Here is a 15,341-nt window from a genome sequence, read left to right on the forward strand (position 1 = left end):
TTGGCCCAGCTCTGCAAAGTGCAGGGTGAAATCCACCCCAGCATCTAGCAAAGTGGGGTCATCTGGTGCTGCTGACTTGCATCTAGTAAATAACTAAGTGTCTACTCAGAAGAAAGCCACACTTGTGAATATTCTCTCTGTCCTGATATTTCAGTGATCAGGGCAGGCTAGACATTCGCTATTTAATAACTATGCCGTTTTGCCTCCCTAGATCTAGTTTTGCCTCCCTAGTTCTGGTTTTTAACTGCAAGTAACATCTTTAGAGTGTACTTCCCCATATAATTAAAAGTTTTGAATTTATGCTGGAAAAGTGTTCATATGAATGCACGTCTAAAAGGAAGAATGTGTTGTTGGCATCTTTGATATGAAGAATTAATTGTGCAGTGCCATTTGCTATGAAGTGTTTGTTAAAATATGTATTTTTCCCCCTCTGTGAAGAAGAAGAAGAAGAAGAAGAAGAAGAAGAAGAAGAAGAAGAAGAAGAAGAAGAAAGCCACACTGAGTTCAGTGGGCCTTACTCCCAGGTAAGGATGTGTGGGGCCATAGTGTTTTATTTAGGCAGCCAGGGCTCCTCTGGATGCCAAGATATTTTTGCAACATATCAGTGAGGAACACTTGCTTTTTAAAATTCGCTCATATATACAGAACTCCCTGTGAGCCTTTTGGACTAGATTTGTAGGTTTCCCCCTCTGTGTCAAATAACTGGGGTCAAATAAGTGTTGTTTACTTTTTATAATATATGGAAGATGGATCTCCTTCTGGAGGTTCTGGACTCTCCTTCCTTGAGGTTTCTAAGCAGAGGTAGGATGGCCATCTGGCATGGAGTTTCTTACATTGCAGGGGGTTACACTAGAAAGATGATTTTATGTTTTTCTGCTTCAACAATATTTCATTATGTTCCTATCATTTCATGTAATTGTATTTTGTGTAAATTATAAAGTTATAAATGAAACATGTTCTATTTACAAACAAAACATTTAAATAGCTACCTTTCTACCGGAAGCACGGGGAGGGAACATGGGCATAGCCAGGATTTGGGGAGGGGCTTTTGTTAGAGGCAGCAGAACCTCAAATTTGTATTGATTTGTATCGATTATTGGGGGCAGCTGCCCCCCTGCACGCCTTGGCTATGCCGGGGGGGGGGGGAGAGCACAGGAAGCAAACGAGGTTAGAATATGGCCATGGTCGGGAAAAGGTTGAGAAACACTGGGCTAGACTGTAGCCCCACCTTTCATTGTGGGCTTTGAAACAACATGGAATGGATGAGGTCTTAAAGTTTCTGCTTTTCACGGAGCTGAAAAGGTACACAGAACCCTTTCTAAAGGGCAACAAAGTGTAAACCCACTAAAGATGTGGAAGGAGTGTGCAAAAAAGCTGATCCACCCCACCCGCTGCCTAAATTTGTCTAGTTAAATCATAGGTGGCATAAAGTAGATTGGGAGTGATCTGCAGTAGATTAGCAAGGATTTCTGACTCCCACAAAGCAGATTCTGCAAGTTAGAAGTCTGTTCACCCCATATATTTATCATTCAGTGCAAGCCCACTAACCTACTTGAGTAGCTTTGCTAAACAAAACAAAAACCTCTCTCACGTTCCTAAATTTAACTGGACACACAATTTGCAAATTCAAAATTGCTCAAATGCTCCCAGCTTGTAGAAATTAGCTGCAGATTCAAGTCTAGCTGTGGTTTACAAAGAGAGGAAGTCTCATGTTCCTGTGAAGTATGAAGCCATGCTTGGTCTACTCAAGCAGTGCTGCAGGTTCCAGCTGTTTCTCATCATTCTGTCTCCTTTGTTTATGATGAAACATTTCATCTGTCATGGCAGAGAGGAAGTGGATGCTGCTTGCTTATTTTCCCCTCAAAATTTGCCTAGAAGTATACATCATTTTCAAATGTAAAAAGCAAACAAAAAACTATCTATCTATCTCTGCCTAGAAAAAACTTCTTGCTGCTTCAGTGTAACTTCATTGTACTCAATGAACCTTAATGCACATTTATCGGGAAGATGAGCTCCTGCAGAATTTCCCCATAATTCTCCCATTACTTACGCAACACAAAAATCTTAAAGAACTCATACTACTTTGTGTGTAAAATGGGCACGGCTAGTGTCTGTATTATAGTAAAAGTTTTGTATTTGCGTTAGTACTGTAATGTATGATTGGGGTCTACGCAGTGGAGGTAGGAACAGCACAACCAATGACATCAAGTCTATGAAGAGTTCAGAAGTCTGGCTGTAGCTAGCTGAAGCACCATAGATAGTGCTTGAAAAGGACTGACTGCTTTAATTGGGAATGGGAGGTTTCCAGAGAACTTTGCTAGGTCAACAATGCAGAAGGTCAGGTCAGGTCTCTAAACCCTGGCCTTCAGGAAGAAACATAGCACATTTATTGAGCTTGACGCCTGCCTACAACTTAGGAACACGGCTATCACTGGAGTTTTTGAGCTCTTGTCGGACTGCTTAGTGGTCAGCAACCTCAAGTACCTGGGCCTGTACATTTCAAAACAAGAAAGAACATGATGCATTGTAAGTTGGCCGAAAGTCTCCTGAGAAGAGAAGGCAATTCATCTGTTTCTGAACGAAAACCTGAGGTGTCACTCCTGAGGGGGAAATGTGGGACCAAGCTATTCCTGTGTTGAGTTGCCTTTTAAACACTCACCACCGTACTTGCCAGAATGATCTGGACATAACCAGACATGTACCTTAAAGAAGTGACTAGGAATGTATCTCTTTTCACTGGAGTCACAATGCACTCTCTACTCCCAACATCAACTTGCCTAATGTTCAAGTGATTTTCTGAAGTAGTTCTTCAAGTGCCCCCACAGGGGGTGAAGATCAGAGGCAGAGCCTGTTTGGTTGTGGCACCATCTGTGGAATGTTCTCCCCACTGCCAAAACTTATGTCTTCCCAGCCCCAGGTGAGTGGAACACTTATCACCTACCTAAGCATTTAATAATGTTGAATATATCTATTTAATGCTGCTTGGAAGGTTTTAATTGTATTTATATGCTGTCCTGTCAGCTGTAGAGTACAGTCGTACCTTGGAAGTCAAACGGAATCCGTTCCGTAATTCCGTTTGACTTCCAAAACATTTGAAAACCAAATTGCAACTTCTGATTGGCTGCAGGAAGCTCCTGCAGCCATTCAGAAGCCGCGGAAGCCCCGTCAGACATTCGGCTTCCAAAAATAGTTCACAAACCGGAACAGTCACTTCCAGGTTTGCGATGTCCAGGAGCCAAAACGTCTGAGTTCCAGGGCGTTCGACAACCAAGGTACAACTGTAGAAGGATGGAGAAGATTAAAAATAAAAACTGTTTACATTTCCTTTTGCTAGGTAGCCAGCACTCATTTAATTTGCTAGCTTTGGGGTTCCTTTGGGGTTAATATTGTTTTATAGATAGTAAATTGTGTATGCAATGTGTTAATATGACATCTGCTGTAATTGTAATGTTTAGCTTATGTCAAGGTGGGAACTGGGAGCCGGGAACCAGTCAGCAATAACTCATAACTTATTCAAAAAAGAAGCAAAACAGCTCAGGCCTAGCAAGCACAGCAACTCTTTCTGTATTTCCGAAACAATGCCCTTAAGTGGTGTCTCCTGATAACAAGGTAATTGCAGCAGTAACTCTTTATATATCTATCTGTAATGTAGTGGCAGTGGCAGAAAGCAATTGCTAGGTGGTGTGTTTCCTTCCAAAGCAGCTTTGTTATATCAATCCATATAATGAGGGCTTCTGATATACCGTTTATAATGAGCACTTAGCGCTAGAAGCCACTATAAATCTATCAGTATAATGAAGAAGACTATAAATCTAATTTAATAATTAGAAGTTGGCATCAACCAGGGGCTAGCCAGCTGGCCTCCCCGAAAATATGAAGGCAGGAAAGTATACATCATTAAGAGCACCTGTACAACTTGGCATGGAGCCTGTCCAATGTCTATAAATGCTACCCATCTCAGCAAAGGAGGGAGTTCCAGAAGAACCAAGGAACCAGAGGGAGAAGAACTGAAGGCGAACTGAAGAGGGACTGAAGAATCAGCGGTGCAGGGACCAGCTCACTTACCACCTGGGTGTGTGAACTGCCCACCAGTCTGAAGGGTCGGGAGCAGTCTCTTAGCAGTTGGCAGGGCGTGCAGTTGAGCTTACAGTATATGATTATTTATCTTTATCTGTCTCTATAACTGTTTGTATTTGTGCTTAGAGTCTAGCTTATAGTGTCATATTATTAATATTTATCAATTAATAAACTGCCTTCTTCTTTACCTGGTGGCCTATTGGTTCTCCATCTGCTGTGATTCAAAAGAACCTACTGCCTGCACCTTGCTCTAAGAACTAGGCTAGGCAGCTGGTAAGACACTTCCCAGTAGGTCTTGCCCCAATGAGGCAATTGCAAGGATAGAAGGTCCTTGCCTTCCCATTGCTCTCTAAGTCTCCTCCTCCCCCAAGTTCTTCTGAAGCAACCTGAGACTTCTTCTCCTTGTCTGTCTTTGTTCTGCCCTCTTCATACTTCTTCAGGTTCTGGGAGATATGGGGGGAGGGGAGCAGGTCTCAGCAGGATGGGGAGACCCCCAGGCTTCTTCAGCAGCCTGCCTGATCTCTGCCTCTTGCCCCCCCCCCACCTTCCAGCATCCACTCCGGCCTCTGATTCTGGACTGCCCTCTGCCACCGCCTCTTCCTGCTCACTAAACCTTGTTGCCTCTTCAGCTTCTGACACCTCCTCCCTCCAGTCTTCTCCCTCTGACCACTCATGGTCATCCCACCACCAATCCCCTGACTCTGGGTCTTCTTCCCATGGGGGTTCCCCAGCTGGTGCCTCCTACCACTCCTCTGCATCCAGCCAGTCAATGACAGCTTATTTTTTAGCTGCTGATTTGCTAAAAGTATTTTACAGGTTGTAATTGTTTTATTGATGATTTGTTAATTGTTTTATATTATATATGCTGTATTTGTGATATTATTGTTATTTATTGTTTATAATCTGCTTTGGGATTCATTTGAATAAAAAGCAGCATAGAAACATAATGAATCAAATCAAATCAATCAATTTTGATGGCTGTTCTGGAACTGTTCTTTGTTTTCAGTTTGTTAATGTTCAGTAGAATTATTAGGGCTTCAAATGAGGATTATTGTTTGTTTTATACTATTTTGTTAGCAATTTGTTAGTTGCCTTGAGTTTCTTTGGAAAGTTAGGCAGCACAGAAAACTTTACATTAATTTGTTTTAATTTGAGCTCATGGAATGAATGTCAAGTCAGAGACTTAAATAAAAACAAAACAGAACATATTCTTTCTAAGCAAGCAGCTTCCAACTTCCAAAAAGGCCCTTACCTAGCATCAAGGACTGTGCGAGTGAAGTATCTGAGGTACTTGAATATGGACATTGAGTCTTGCAGCTTTAGTATCTCCTCCTCTTTGTATTTAAAGAGTGCCAAAGCAAACCGGAACATTACCTAAATGTTTGACAAACATCAGGTTACAAAAGAGAATGAGCAGTGTTTAAAATTCTCTGCCACTTCAGTTAACTGCATGGAAGAGATCACTAACTACTGGTATTTAGGTCACAAAAGCCTCATCCCCTCAACTACTAGAAAATTATGGTTAGTCTCGCTTCCCACTCTGTTGGCTTCAGAAACTCCATGAGACACTGCCCACATGCATTCAAGGCACAAGAACCAGAACCCTGGTTTTCACAAGGAAAGCAGAGATTGGTGAGATGTTTAATTATAGCGCAACAGCAGAGTCTCATGGAATTCACACAAAACTATTTGTCAATATCCTTCTAGAGGTAAATTTAGTTCATCCTATCAAATTCTCTAAGCAGTATGAAAGATAGTCTTCAGAAAACATTAACACTTAATGGCCTGGTTTGGACATAACACTCAACTATTGTGAACAAGACTCAGGCTGTTCATTCATTCCCCTTCCTCTCCTCTCCTCTCCTCTCCTCCCCTCCCCTCCCCTTCCCCTGGCTTGGCTGCAGTTTAGCATTATGTCTGAACCCTAAACAGTGATTAATCTGAACTACATTATATTGAAACAAGTCAACTTCATAAACCAAGGTTTGAAGATGGTTTCAATAAGTCATAGTTGACTGGGCACAGCTGGCCAGCGTGCAGCCATAACATTAAACTGTAGTTAGTTAAAACAGAAACCAAAACTTCCTATCTCCTCATGGCTGTACTGGAGGAGGGAACTGACAAGTCTAAGGCTCATTCACATTACGCTAAATCATAGCTTAGTCTGAACACTGCTAGCAATTCAATTTCTTTCCTCAAACAATTGTTTCATCAGCAGTCATGAGAGATACAGGGCACAACCTAGCAGAAAATTCTCCTACCCAAGGCACATGGAAATGAATGGGACAACAGAGCTATTGCACAGCTCCTATTCATTTCACTGTTTGGAAAGAGAACATCCCACTGGGTGGCATCTCAGCTCAGCTTTACCCACAGGTTCTACAAACATCAGGAAACATTCAGGGTTACGCCATGTATACCTTTGGCCCCTCGTACAAAAAAGAGTCCCATATCTTGAAGAGTATGTCGCTGACCACACTGTCTACAAACACAACAAGGAACCAGTTGAAGGTGATGAGCGAGTAGTCCACTCTGTATTGCTCAAAGTGGGCATGCAGCCGAGGGAGTTTCTCACTCATCAAGTCCTTGAAGACTCTCTGGTCAACCTAAAGGAGTGCAAGGCAAAGGAAAACTCTCATTCAGGAAAGAATTGAACACACAGTACTATCTTTTTTAAACAAACAAACAAACAAACAAAAAATCATGGCAGCCTCACAAGGCCTTAAAGGAAGGTGAGTGAACCTCTAATGCCAGAGCAAATTGGTATGTGATTAAAAAGGTGGCACTTAAAAGTAGGGATAATTTCTATAGAACAAACAGCCCCGTATGCAGAAATTTAATATACACTGGCAGAAGGGACATTTATCAGTGTGAAAGAGCAAAAATCTAAATACGGTACATACAAGCTGACTAGAGATTCACATGACTGGATGCTTTTACATGAAAAACAAAAGGAAAGACTCTGTGTGTGTAATCATCTACCAAGTCAGGGCAACAGGTTCTAGCCTAACTTCCATTTCAGTATGTGAGTTTTCTATATGCAGGGTTGTATATTTGTTGCATGTATGGAGAAAGAGCTTATTGCTTAAGCCCCTACTGAGATTTCTCTTCTGGTGTTTTGGGAGAACTAGGCCTTTAGAGGCTGAATTTAAATGCTGGCACACTGCATACCTGGGAGCCTAGAAGGGTTTTAGTATAATAGTCCCGAGGCATGAAGACCTCCACTATTGTAACTAGGCACCAAAAGGCATCTTCTTGTTCCAAGTAGAGAAGCGCAATTGCCACCAGTCTGAAAGACAGAAAATAAAACAAAACCATCTCATATTGCAAAACTGCAAGAGTCTGGGTGCCATTAAAACTGATGCTGGTAAGTGACTGGCACTAATATATGCATCGACCACAGAGAAGGGCGAAAACGAGCACTGCTTGGCTCGTTTAAACATATATGCATATGTATTTCACCAGCTTCATCTGGTTCACCAGCTTTGGCCATTCCTCGACAGGGATAGTTCATCCATTGGGAACCTCGAGGCTAGTTTACTGCAATGTGTTCTATGTGGGGCTGCCCTCGGGCCTGGTTTAAAACCTCCAGCTGGTTGCAGAATGTGGCAGCCAGACCACTGATATGGGCACATAACCAACAACATGTGACCCAATTGTTAAAATATCTGGACTGGCTGCCCATCTACTACTAAGCCAGGCTCAAGATTTCTGCATTAATTTACATATCACTGAACAACTTAGGTCCAGGGTAAACCTCAGGGACCATCTGAACCCTTAAGTCCCAGCTCTATCACCAGTAGAAGCACTGCTGTTTGTCCTGAGAAGCTGGGGGTCATTTGACATCAATGGTGAAGGACATCATCTCCCAGTATGTCCTCTCCATGGAATGCAGCCTAAAGACCCAGTGTGCACTTACAGACAGCATGCAGCCATAAAGGGAGGCCTCTGACCAGCTGAAGAGGCAAAAGCACCAGCTGTCCATCAACATGTTCCTCTGCAAAATACCACCACCACCAGCAGCAGCAAGTGCATCTGAATTGCAGCCAAGCACTTCAGGGTACCGGTCTATTCCTTGTTGCTGTTTCCACATCATCCTTCAACAATGAGGAAGACTGAGTGCCACCATTGCCCAGCAGCAGCAATAGAAGTCATACAGCAAAGGACTTATGGGGTACCAGTCCACTGGAAGACTGAGAGCCACCACTGCCACAATTCCTGCGCATCTGGTAAGTGCTGCTGGTTTTTTAAAGGGTTTTTCTAGGGGTTTCAGAGGTTTAGAGGGTGTTTGCAGGCTTTTCCAATGTGTATTTCAATTATATACAATTCCATGTATATGTGCAGTGCCTTGGAACACAACCACTGTGCAAATTGGGAGTTGCCTGTAGCTCTAGACCAATCTGGTTTATTGCTCAAAGGAATATTGCTGAAGCTATTAGAAGGGTTCTCAATATTATTATTGAATTTATATACTGCCCTATACCCAGGGGTCTCAGGGTGGTTCACAGAATAAAATCAAGATATAAAACCAAGATATAATTCACCATGCACGCAAATGTACTTCTTCTGTAACTTTAATTTCACTAGACACTTTCAAGACCTTTAATTGTATTGAATGGAGCTATTTCAGGAGAGTCTTATCAAAGAGTTGTTTGGAAATAGATTTTTACATTTAATTGAGCATATTTATTCAGAATTCTAAGCTTGCATTACTGTTAGTGGAGTTAACTCCACAAATTTCACAATCAAACGAGGGACCAAACAAGGCTATCCACTATTGCCGCTCAAATTTGAAGCGGCAATAGAGGCTTTAGCTACAAATCTAAGAGGTATCCAAATTCAGGGAACTGAACATAAATTAAATCTATTTGCACAGGATCTGCTAAGAATGTTCTATGATCCTAAAAGAGCTCTCTTGCCTCCACAGCAGACTCTTAGTATGTCTGCTAAGGTTGGTGTGTGTGTGTGTGTGAACTAGATGACCTTCTACAATTCTATTATTCTATAAAAAAATCAATTAAAACAAATCAGTCATGTTTCCTATTTCCATGATTTCAAAACTCAACTGGTTACACTCTAATTTTGGGAATCTCGACAAAAGGCTACAGAAGCATTTAAATTTAAGTTGGTTAGGCCAAATTGCAGCTGTGAAGGTGTGCATTCTTCATAAATCTCTATTTTTCTTTCAGGCCCTGCCCATAACTATCCCTCTTTCTCAATTGGCTCAATGGCAACACTTGATTAATAATTTTATTTCAGGAGGTAAATAAAGCAGGGTGTGCTGTCTAACCCTGTATTGACCAAGAACTAAGGGAGGTCTTGGTGCCCCAAATCTTAAGTTGAATTACGAGGCTTTCCAATTGAAACAGTTGACACATGTGATTAATAACTCAGCTTCAACTCTATGAGCCAAAATAGACCCTCTCTTAACGCCTTACCCATCCTGAAAACTTAATGGGCTCACATCAGCAAAATAAGTTATCTGTTTCTACAGCTGACCCTTTGAATATGGCATAAATGGCAATCACATTTAATTTGCCGTCGCATTTAACTCCTATTTTAGATCACCCAGCATTTTGCTTTAACAATAAATATCACCAGTTCTTATTGTGGAGATAAAGGGGAATCTCTATGTAATTTATGTTTCTCCTCTCATAACAAAATGAAAATAAATACTTCTTTTTAAAAATGACTACAGAAAATGAAGAAAACAGATTCTACCTGTTGAGACCCTGGCAATATCCTATGTCTGGGTTCCGCCAAGAAAATGCAAGCAAGACATTCCGCAGCTTCTGCACTCCTTCAGATGTCAGAGAAGAGTAATGCTTGTTGTTGGGCAAAGTCCGCAGAAGATCTAGCTCTATCTGCTTTGAAGCCGGGTTCTGCTTCTTCAGGGCATTCTGAAGCAGTGCTTGGAAGTAGCCTGGGTCCATGTGTTCTCTGAACTTCTTTACATGCAGGCCAATGCACCATTTCCACATCTGGGAGCGGTGGGCATGCGGAATCCCATACCGAATGAGGTTCTTGAGTTCCACAGAGCGCACCATCTCCCTGTTCATGGTGCTAGCCAGATAGTTCTCCCACTTCACCCCTGTGGACATCTCCTGGTTTTCAGTAAGGGAGAGGGATTTCAGATCCAAGGCCCGAACCTTCGCTACCAGCTTCTCTTCCTCATCATCCTCTGGGACGGTCTGAAACCCATAAATATCATATTCACTGTAAAGGAGAGAGAAATCTGATTAACTGGGAATCTTTAGGAATAAAAAAAAAACTCAAGCAAGAGATAGATGATATTCTGGAAGTCTGCTATATCTTTTGTGAGCTCAGATAAATGCACTAAGTCCCCCACCCCCCATTCTGTTAACTCATTCATTTTAGTAAGGGAGCAGATGGCGCTGTGGTCTAAAACACGGAGCCTCTTGGGCTTGCTGATCAGAAGGTCAGCAGTTTTGAGTCTGCGTGATGGGATGAGCTCTTGTTGCTCTGTCCCAGCTCCTACCAACCTGGCAGTGCGAAAGCATATCAGCGTGAGTAGATAAATAGGTACTGCTGCGGCAGGAAGGTAAATAGTGTTTCCGTGTGCTCTGGCACTCGACACAGTGCCCTGTTGCACCAGAAGCGGTTTAGTCATGCTGGCCTCATGACCCAGAAATCTATCTGTAGACAAATGCCGGCTCCCTTGGCCTGAAGTAAGATGAGTACTGGACCCCACAGTCAAGTTTGACTGGACTTAACTGTCCATTAGTCCTTTACCCTTTAGGTATGTGTTGTTGCTTTTGTTTGTTTGTTTGTTTGTTGTTGATTTATCAATCATCTTTTAAGCCACTGTCTCAAAGCAATTTGCATATAAGGTAATTATGAACAGTTAAAAATACAAAGCCTACAAATACATTTAAATCAAGACAAAAACCCTAGCAAATGGACAGTCATGGGAAAGACCTGGGAAAGCCTGGCAGAACACAAATAACTTCTATTGTTTCTGGAAAGTGCAAATAGTGGGAGTCTGTCATATCTCAACAAGAATACTACTCCATAGAACAGGTGGCGACCCTGAAAGTCTTGCTCTAAGATCTTTGGGTCTTGCAGGAGAAATTCTTCTGCAGACTTCAGCAATCTATTGGATGTATAAGGGATAAGGTGGTCTCTTACACTGATTTAACACTTCAAAGCACACGTGACAGATTTAATAGCAAAATAATTGCCAATGACAATGCTAAGGATTTAATTACACCTGTGCTCACCAAAATTATTGAATGCCTCACCAGAATGGTAATGCCATCGCACTGTGAAATTAAAAGTTTCTAGTCTCAAACATTTTAGCCATTATTTTCCAATGGCAAGGGATAGGACTCAGAGCTTGGAGCTTCTCCATCCTCCCCTTTCCCAACAGCATTCATTGATTTTCCTTCACCTCCAGTTTCCAGTCTCCTGTTTTAGAGAATATTTCCAAATATCTTGTGAACCACCCTGTAATCTTTTGGAGAAGGATGGTATATTATTATTATTATTATTATTATTATTAAGTTAAATACTTCTTACAAGGGTTCAGACAAAAAATTTCTCAAGTTAGAAAGCATGCTGATTATACTTGAGTTAATTAAGTTAATCCAGGCTTTGCAACTAATTATTTAAGGGATGGTACACCCCCCCCTCTCTCTCTCACACACACACATTGAACCCACAAAGTGTTTAAAAATATTTAAGGGGTCATCTTGCCAGGGAGGTTGCAGAAGTTCTAGCTGAGTGTAGCTCACCCTAGAAAGGTGTCAAATTCAGTCCCACTGTTCCCCAAAGAAAATACAATGCTACTGGCACCCATTCCAAATGCAAAAGTGAAGAAAGTATTTGGCATTGGCGTCTTAACATCACACAACAACACTTCACACAAGAACATAGGAAACTGCCCTCTATCAAGTCAGACAAATGACCAGCTAGCACAGAACTATCTAGGGCACATGCTTTGCATGCAGAAGGTCTTAGGTTATGCCTACAGCATCTCCATGTAGAGAAGGGAAGGTATAGAATTCTGGAGTCATTGCCAGTCAGTGTATTTTTCCTGGTAATTGCTTTTATGTTCACTTTCTAGTACACAAAATGCAGTAATAACAATAAAGAAAGAGAAGAGATCAAAACAAGAAAGGAAAAGGAAGAAGAATATGAGGAGAGAAGAGGGAGTGGTAGTATTCTAAAAATAGTAGAACTCCAGACAATTGTCCTTCATAAGCATATTATCCAAGAACTGCTGCCAGTCAGTGTTGACAATACTGAGCTAGATGGACCAATCATCTCACTCAGTGTATGGCATCCAAAGTCTACACCAATTCAGCACAAGTTCTCCAGGATTTCAGGCAGGGGATTCTCTCCTGGAAACTGAGGGACTGAACCCAGGCGCTCAACCACTGAGGTAGTTCCATAACTCTGACAACAGTCCTAACAACATGAGTCTTGTATTATCCTAGTACGGGTGGCAACCATTTCGCACAGGGGGCCCAGCCACCATGTGTGCTGTGGAGCACGCATAAGCGTGCCCTGTTTCACCCCGCCCCGATTCTGCCCTCTTTCGGGTCCAAAAGGACTGCCAAAGGGCAACCAGGCAAGGACATAGTTGCAGTTAAAAGATTTAAAACTGTGAGTTCCAGCTTACTCCCTCAGCTGCTACACTGTACTAGCTCTCAGAAAAGGCTGTGGTGTTTTTAAATTTTACTTTATTTATATAGTTGTATCAAATGTGAAGTTATCAAGAGTATTCTGTTTACCTGACCATGTGAGGTTTGAAGTATGTCTGCTCCAGGTGCTCACTGCTGTCCACTTTCAAGGCATCTTCCAGGAGCTGGGCCACCACATCATGACAAGGACCCTGCTCCTCTGAGCAAACTGGGGTTTTCATCTCTTGAAGCAAGATAAGGTATTTACTTTCCACTTGGCAGAGCTTGGCTTCAAGGCCTGTATACTGCAGAGAATACACCAAAGAAGTCTTTCAAACTGGCACTTGCAGAAACATTTCAGTGATGCATGGAAATCCATTTCAATAAGCGAGCGAGTGAGTGAGAAAGTGAGTGAGTGAGTGAGTGAGTGTGTATGCAAAAGTTGTCCCTCTCACATGAAGATAAAACAGGGTTGAGAAACCTCAGTCCCAGAGGCCAAATGCAGCTACCTACACCTCTCTAAATTTATGCCTGGGATTCTCCCCAGACCGTAACACCTCCTCAAGTGCTTTTGCTTAGCCAGAATGCATGCCTCTTGGCTGTGTGGAAGGAAGATGTAGAGATGCGTATGTGCAGTAACGGATGATTTTTTGCATGATTACAATCTCCTGCACAAAGGTAAGAGTCACATCCACTTGTGCATCTGCCCTGCCCACAACTGGTGTGTGTCACATGGAAGGCTGCCCGTGAAGGAATGCTGCAACCCTAAGACTGAAAAAGGATTCCCCACCTCTGAGACAAAACAAGGATGTTGCAATTCCAGAAAAAGACAGAGGATTCTGCAAATTGGCATAACAATAAGTTTTAAGTTCCTCTTTCTATATACTACTTGAAATTTTCACTTCTGGCAATGAAAGCTAGCAGGATTTTACTTTCAGTGTCAAGTGAAAGCTTTACAATGAGCATCTGTGTTAAGCTCACCTTTGTCATCAAGTCTCTTTCTCGGTTTTCAGCAGTTCTCCGTAAAGCAGACAGTTCTAGGATCTCTTTATTTAAAAATTTGTTCTGGTTTTTATAACCCTGAAGACTATCCTGTGAACAAAAGATATGGATAAATATAGGTTATTTTAAAAAAAAATATCATGAGGAATACAAGCAGTAAGGACTAGTGAAGCTTGACCCAAGAAGCTCTACTTTTCTTTTGTTTTTAAAACAGTATATTGACGGGGGGGGGGGCGGGGAGGCACTCCAGAATTACAGAGAAAGTACTCAAGTGGGGAGCTAGATAGTCAAAGAACCCAAATGTGTGCTATAAATTCCACTCATTAGAACTTGACATGGTGGACCATTTTAGGGATACGCCACTAGTAAAACTGTGCTCTCCAATTTTGTACAACTACTGTGTAGGGAAAATTAAACTCTAATGACAAAACAATGATCTGACTCACTGACTTACAACTGTTGCTCAATCACTCAAGATCATGCTAAGTTTCTTAAGAAGCTCCACTTTAAAAATCAAATGTGTCTCAAGCATTAAGAAATAGGAAAGTAATGAAAGTTTACAAAAGAGTTCTATATTTTCAAATTATTAAGCTGTGACTGTTTCTGCTGGGCTCTGTCTTCCCTGAAGACTCGATCTTCAGTTGTCAAATAAGGCAGCATCTTCCCACATATATTGTCACTCTCTCTTTAATCCCTGTTTGTATCACGCTATCTGTGTTTCCATATTGTTGCTCTTATGACATTTTGTTACTTATTCATGGATGTGACCCCATTCCTTAAACCTTGTTTGCAACACCTGTTGTGATCTGAGAATTGGGTCCCCTACAGCTCAACTCAGATAGACGCAACATGGTCTGGCAAGTCAGGGCCATCTTCAAATGATCCTCATTCCACCTCTCTTCCATTCGCATTCTCTACTTGATAGGTTTTGCCAACCAAACTTAGCCCTTGTGTCCAAAATTAGTGAAATGTGGTGGGGGCCTTGCTTCCAAACCAAGGTTCAAACTATTTCCTGAAATACAGCCTATAAAAGGGCACATCACATGGAATTCTCAGGGCCTCCACTACTGAAGAAAAATGTTCCTTACTTTCAGTCTGTCAAGCTCCTGCAGTTCTTTGTTGATGGAAGAAGACATGGGAGAATGAGCTGATCCTCCACTCTGGCCAGATGACTGGCCCTCACATTCACTCAGCTCCCTGGAAAGTTTCATGATCACTTCATCTTTGGCTTGAATGGTCTCCATAAGCATGCCCAGCTGCTCATTGAGCTCGCCCACCTTGCATTTCAAATTCTTTACTTCCTGCCGTAAACTGTCCTTCTCCAGATTAAGCTTTTCAAGCTGGTTGTTGAGACCCAATATCTGACTGTCTTTTTCATGAAGCAGCTCTAACTTATCTTTGGGGACTCCATCACAAAGATGCCCTACAAAATATTTATCATACTGTGAAGATCTGACAGTCTGCTGCAGAAGCCGCACAAGTTCCTTTAAGGAGAAGGAAAAAAAGGATACTGGTGAACATGGTGGCATGTGCAAGTTAGATGTGTTTTACCTCTTAGCTACTGTTGATTTTAATTCCTCCTTTGACAGCTTTTATATGCTTGTGCTTAATTATTTT

At 41.9% G+C, this 15,341-nt stretch overlaps 1 protein-coding gene and 1 non-coding gene across 2 annotated transcripts in view; one reads left to right on the plus strand and one right to left on the minus strand.

The window, feature by feature from the left end:
* TBC1D2B (TBC1 domain family member 2B) overlaps positions 1 to 15,341 on the minus strand; it is a 38,283-nt gene that overhangs the window by 1,586 nt on the left and 21,356 nt on the right. Inside the window, exons 7-13 of the mRNA XM_033166447.1 lie at positions 14,813 to 15,208; positions 13,704 to 13,814; positions 12,834 to 13,027; positions 9,799 to 10,293; positions 7,249 to 7,366; positions 6,498 to 6,683; positions 5,330 to 5,451 (exon numbers count right to left, since the gene is read on the minus strand). Coding sequence (XP_033022338.1) covers positions 5,330 to 5,451; positions 6,498 to 6,683; positions 7,249 to 7,366; positions 9,799 to 10,293; positions 12,834 to 13,027; positions 13,704 to 13,814; positions 14,813 to 15,208 — 1,622 coding nt within the window. The remainder of the gene's footprint in view (positions 1 to 5,329; positions 5,452 to 6,497; positions 6,684 to 7,248; positions 7,367 to 9,798; positions 10,294 to 12,833; positions 13,028 to 13,703; positions 13,815 to 14,812; positions 15,209 to 15,341) is intronic.
* On the plus strand, positions 123 to 259 carry LOC117057232. The gene has a single exon (XR_004427817.1). It is a non-coding gene; the product is annotated as a small nucleolar RNA SNORA72 (small nucleolar RNA).

The sequence above is a fragment of the Lacerta agilis genome, chromosome 13 (genome assembly GCF_009819535.1).
Source record: "Lacerta agilis isolate rLacAgi1 chromosome 13, rLacAgi1.pri, whole genome shotgun sequence".
Classification (NCBI taxonomy): Eukaryota; Metazoa; Chordata; class Lepidosauria; order Squamata; family Lacertidae; genus Lacerta; species Lacerta agilis.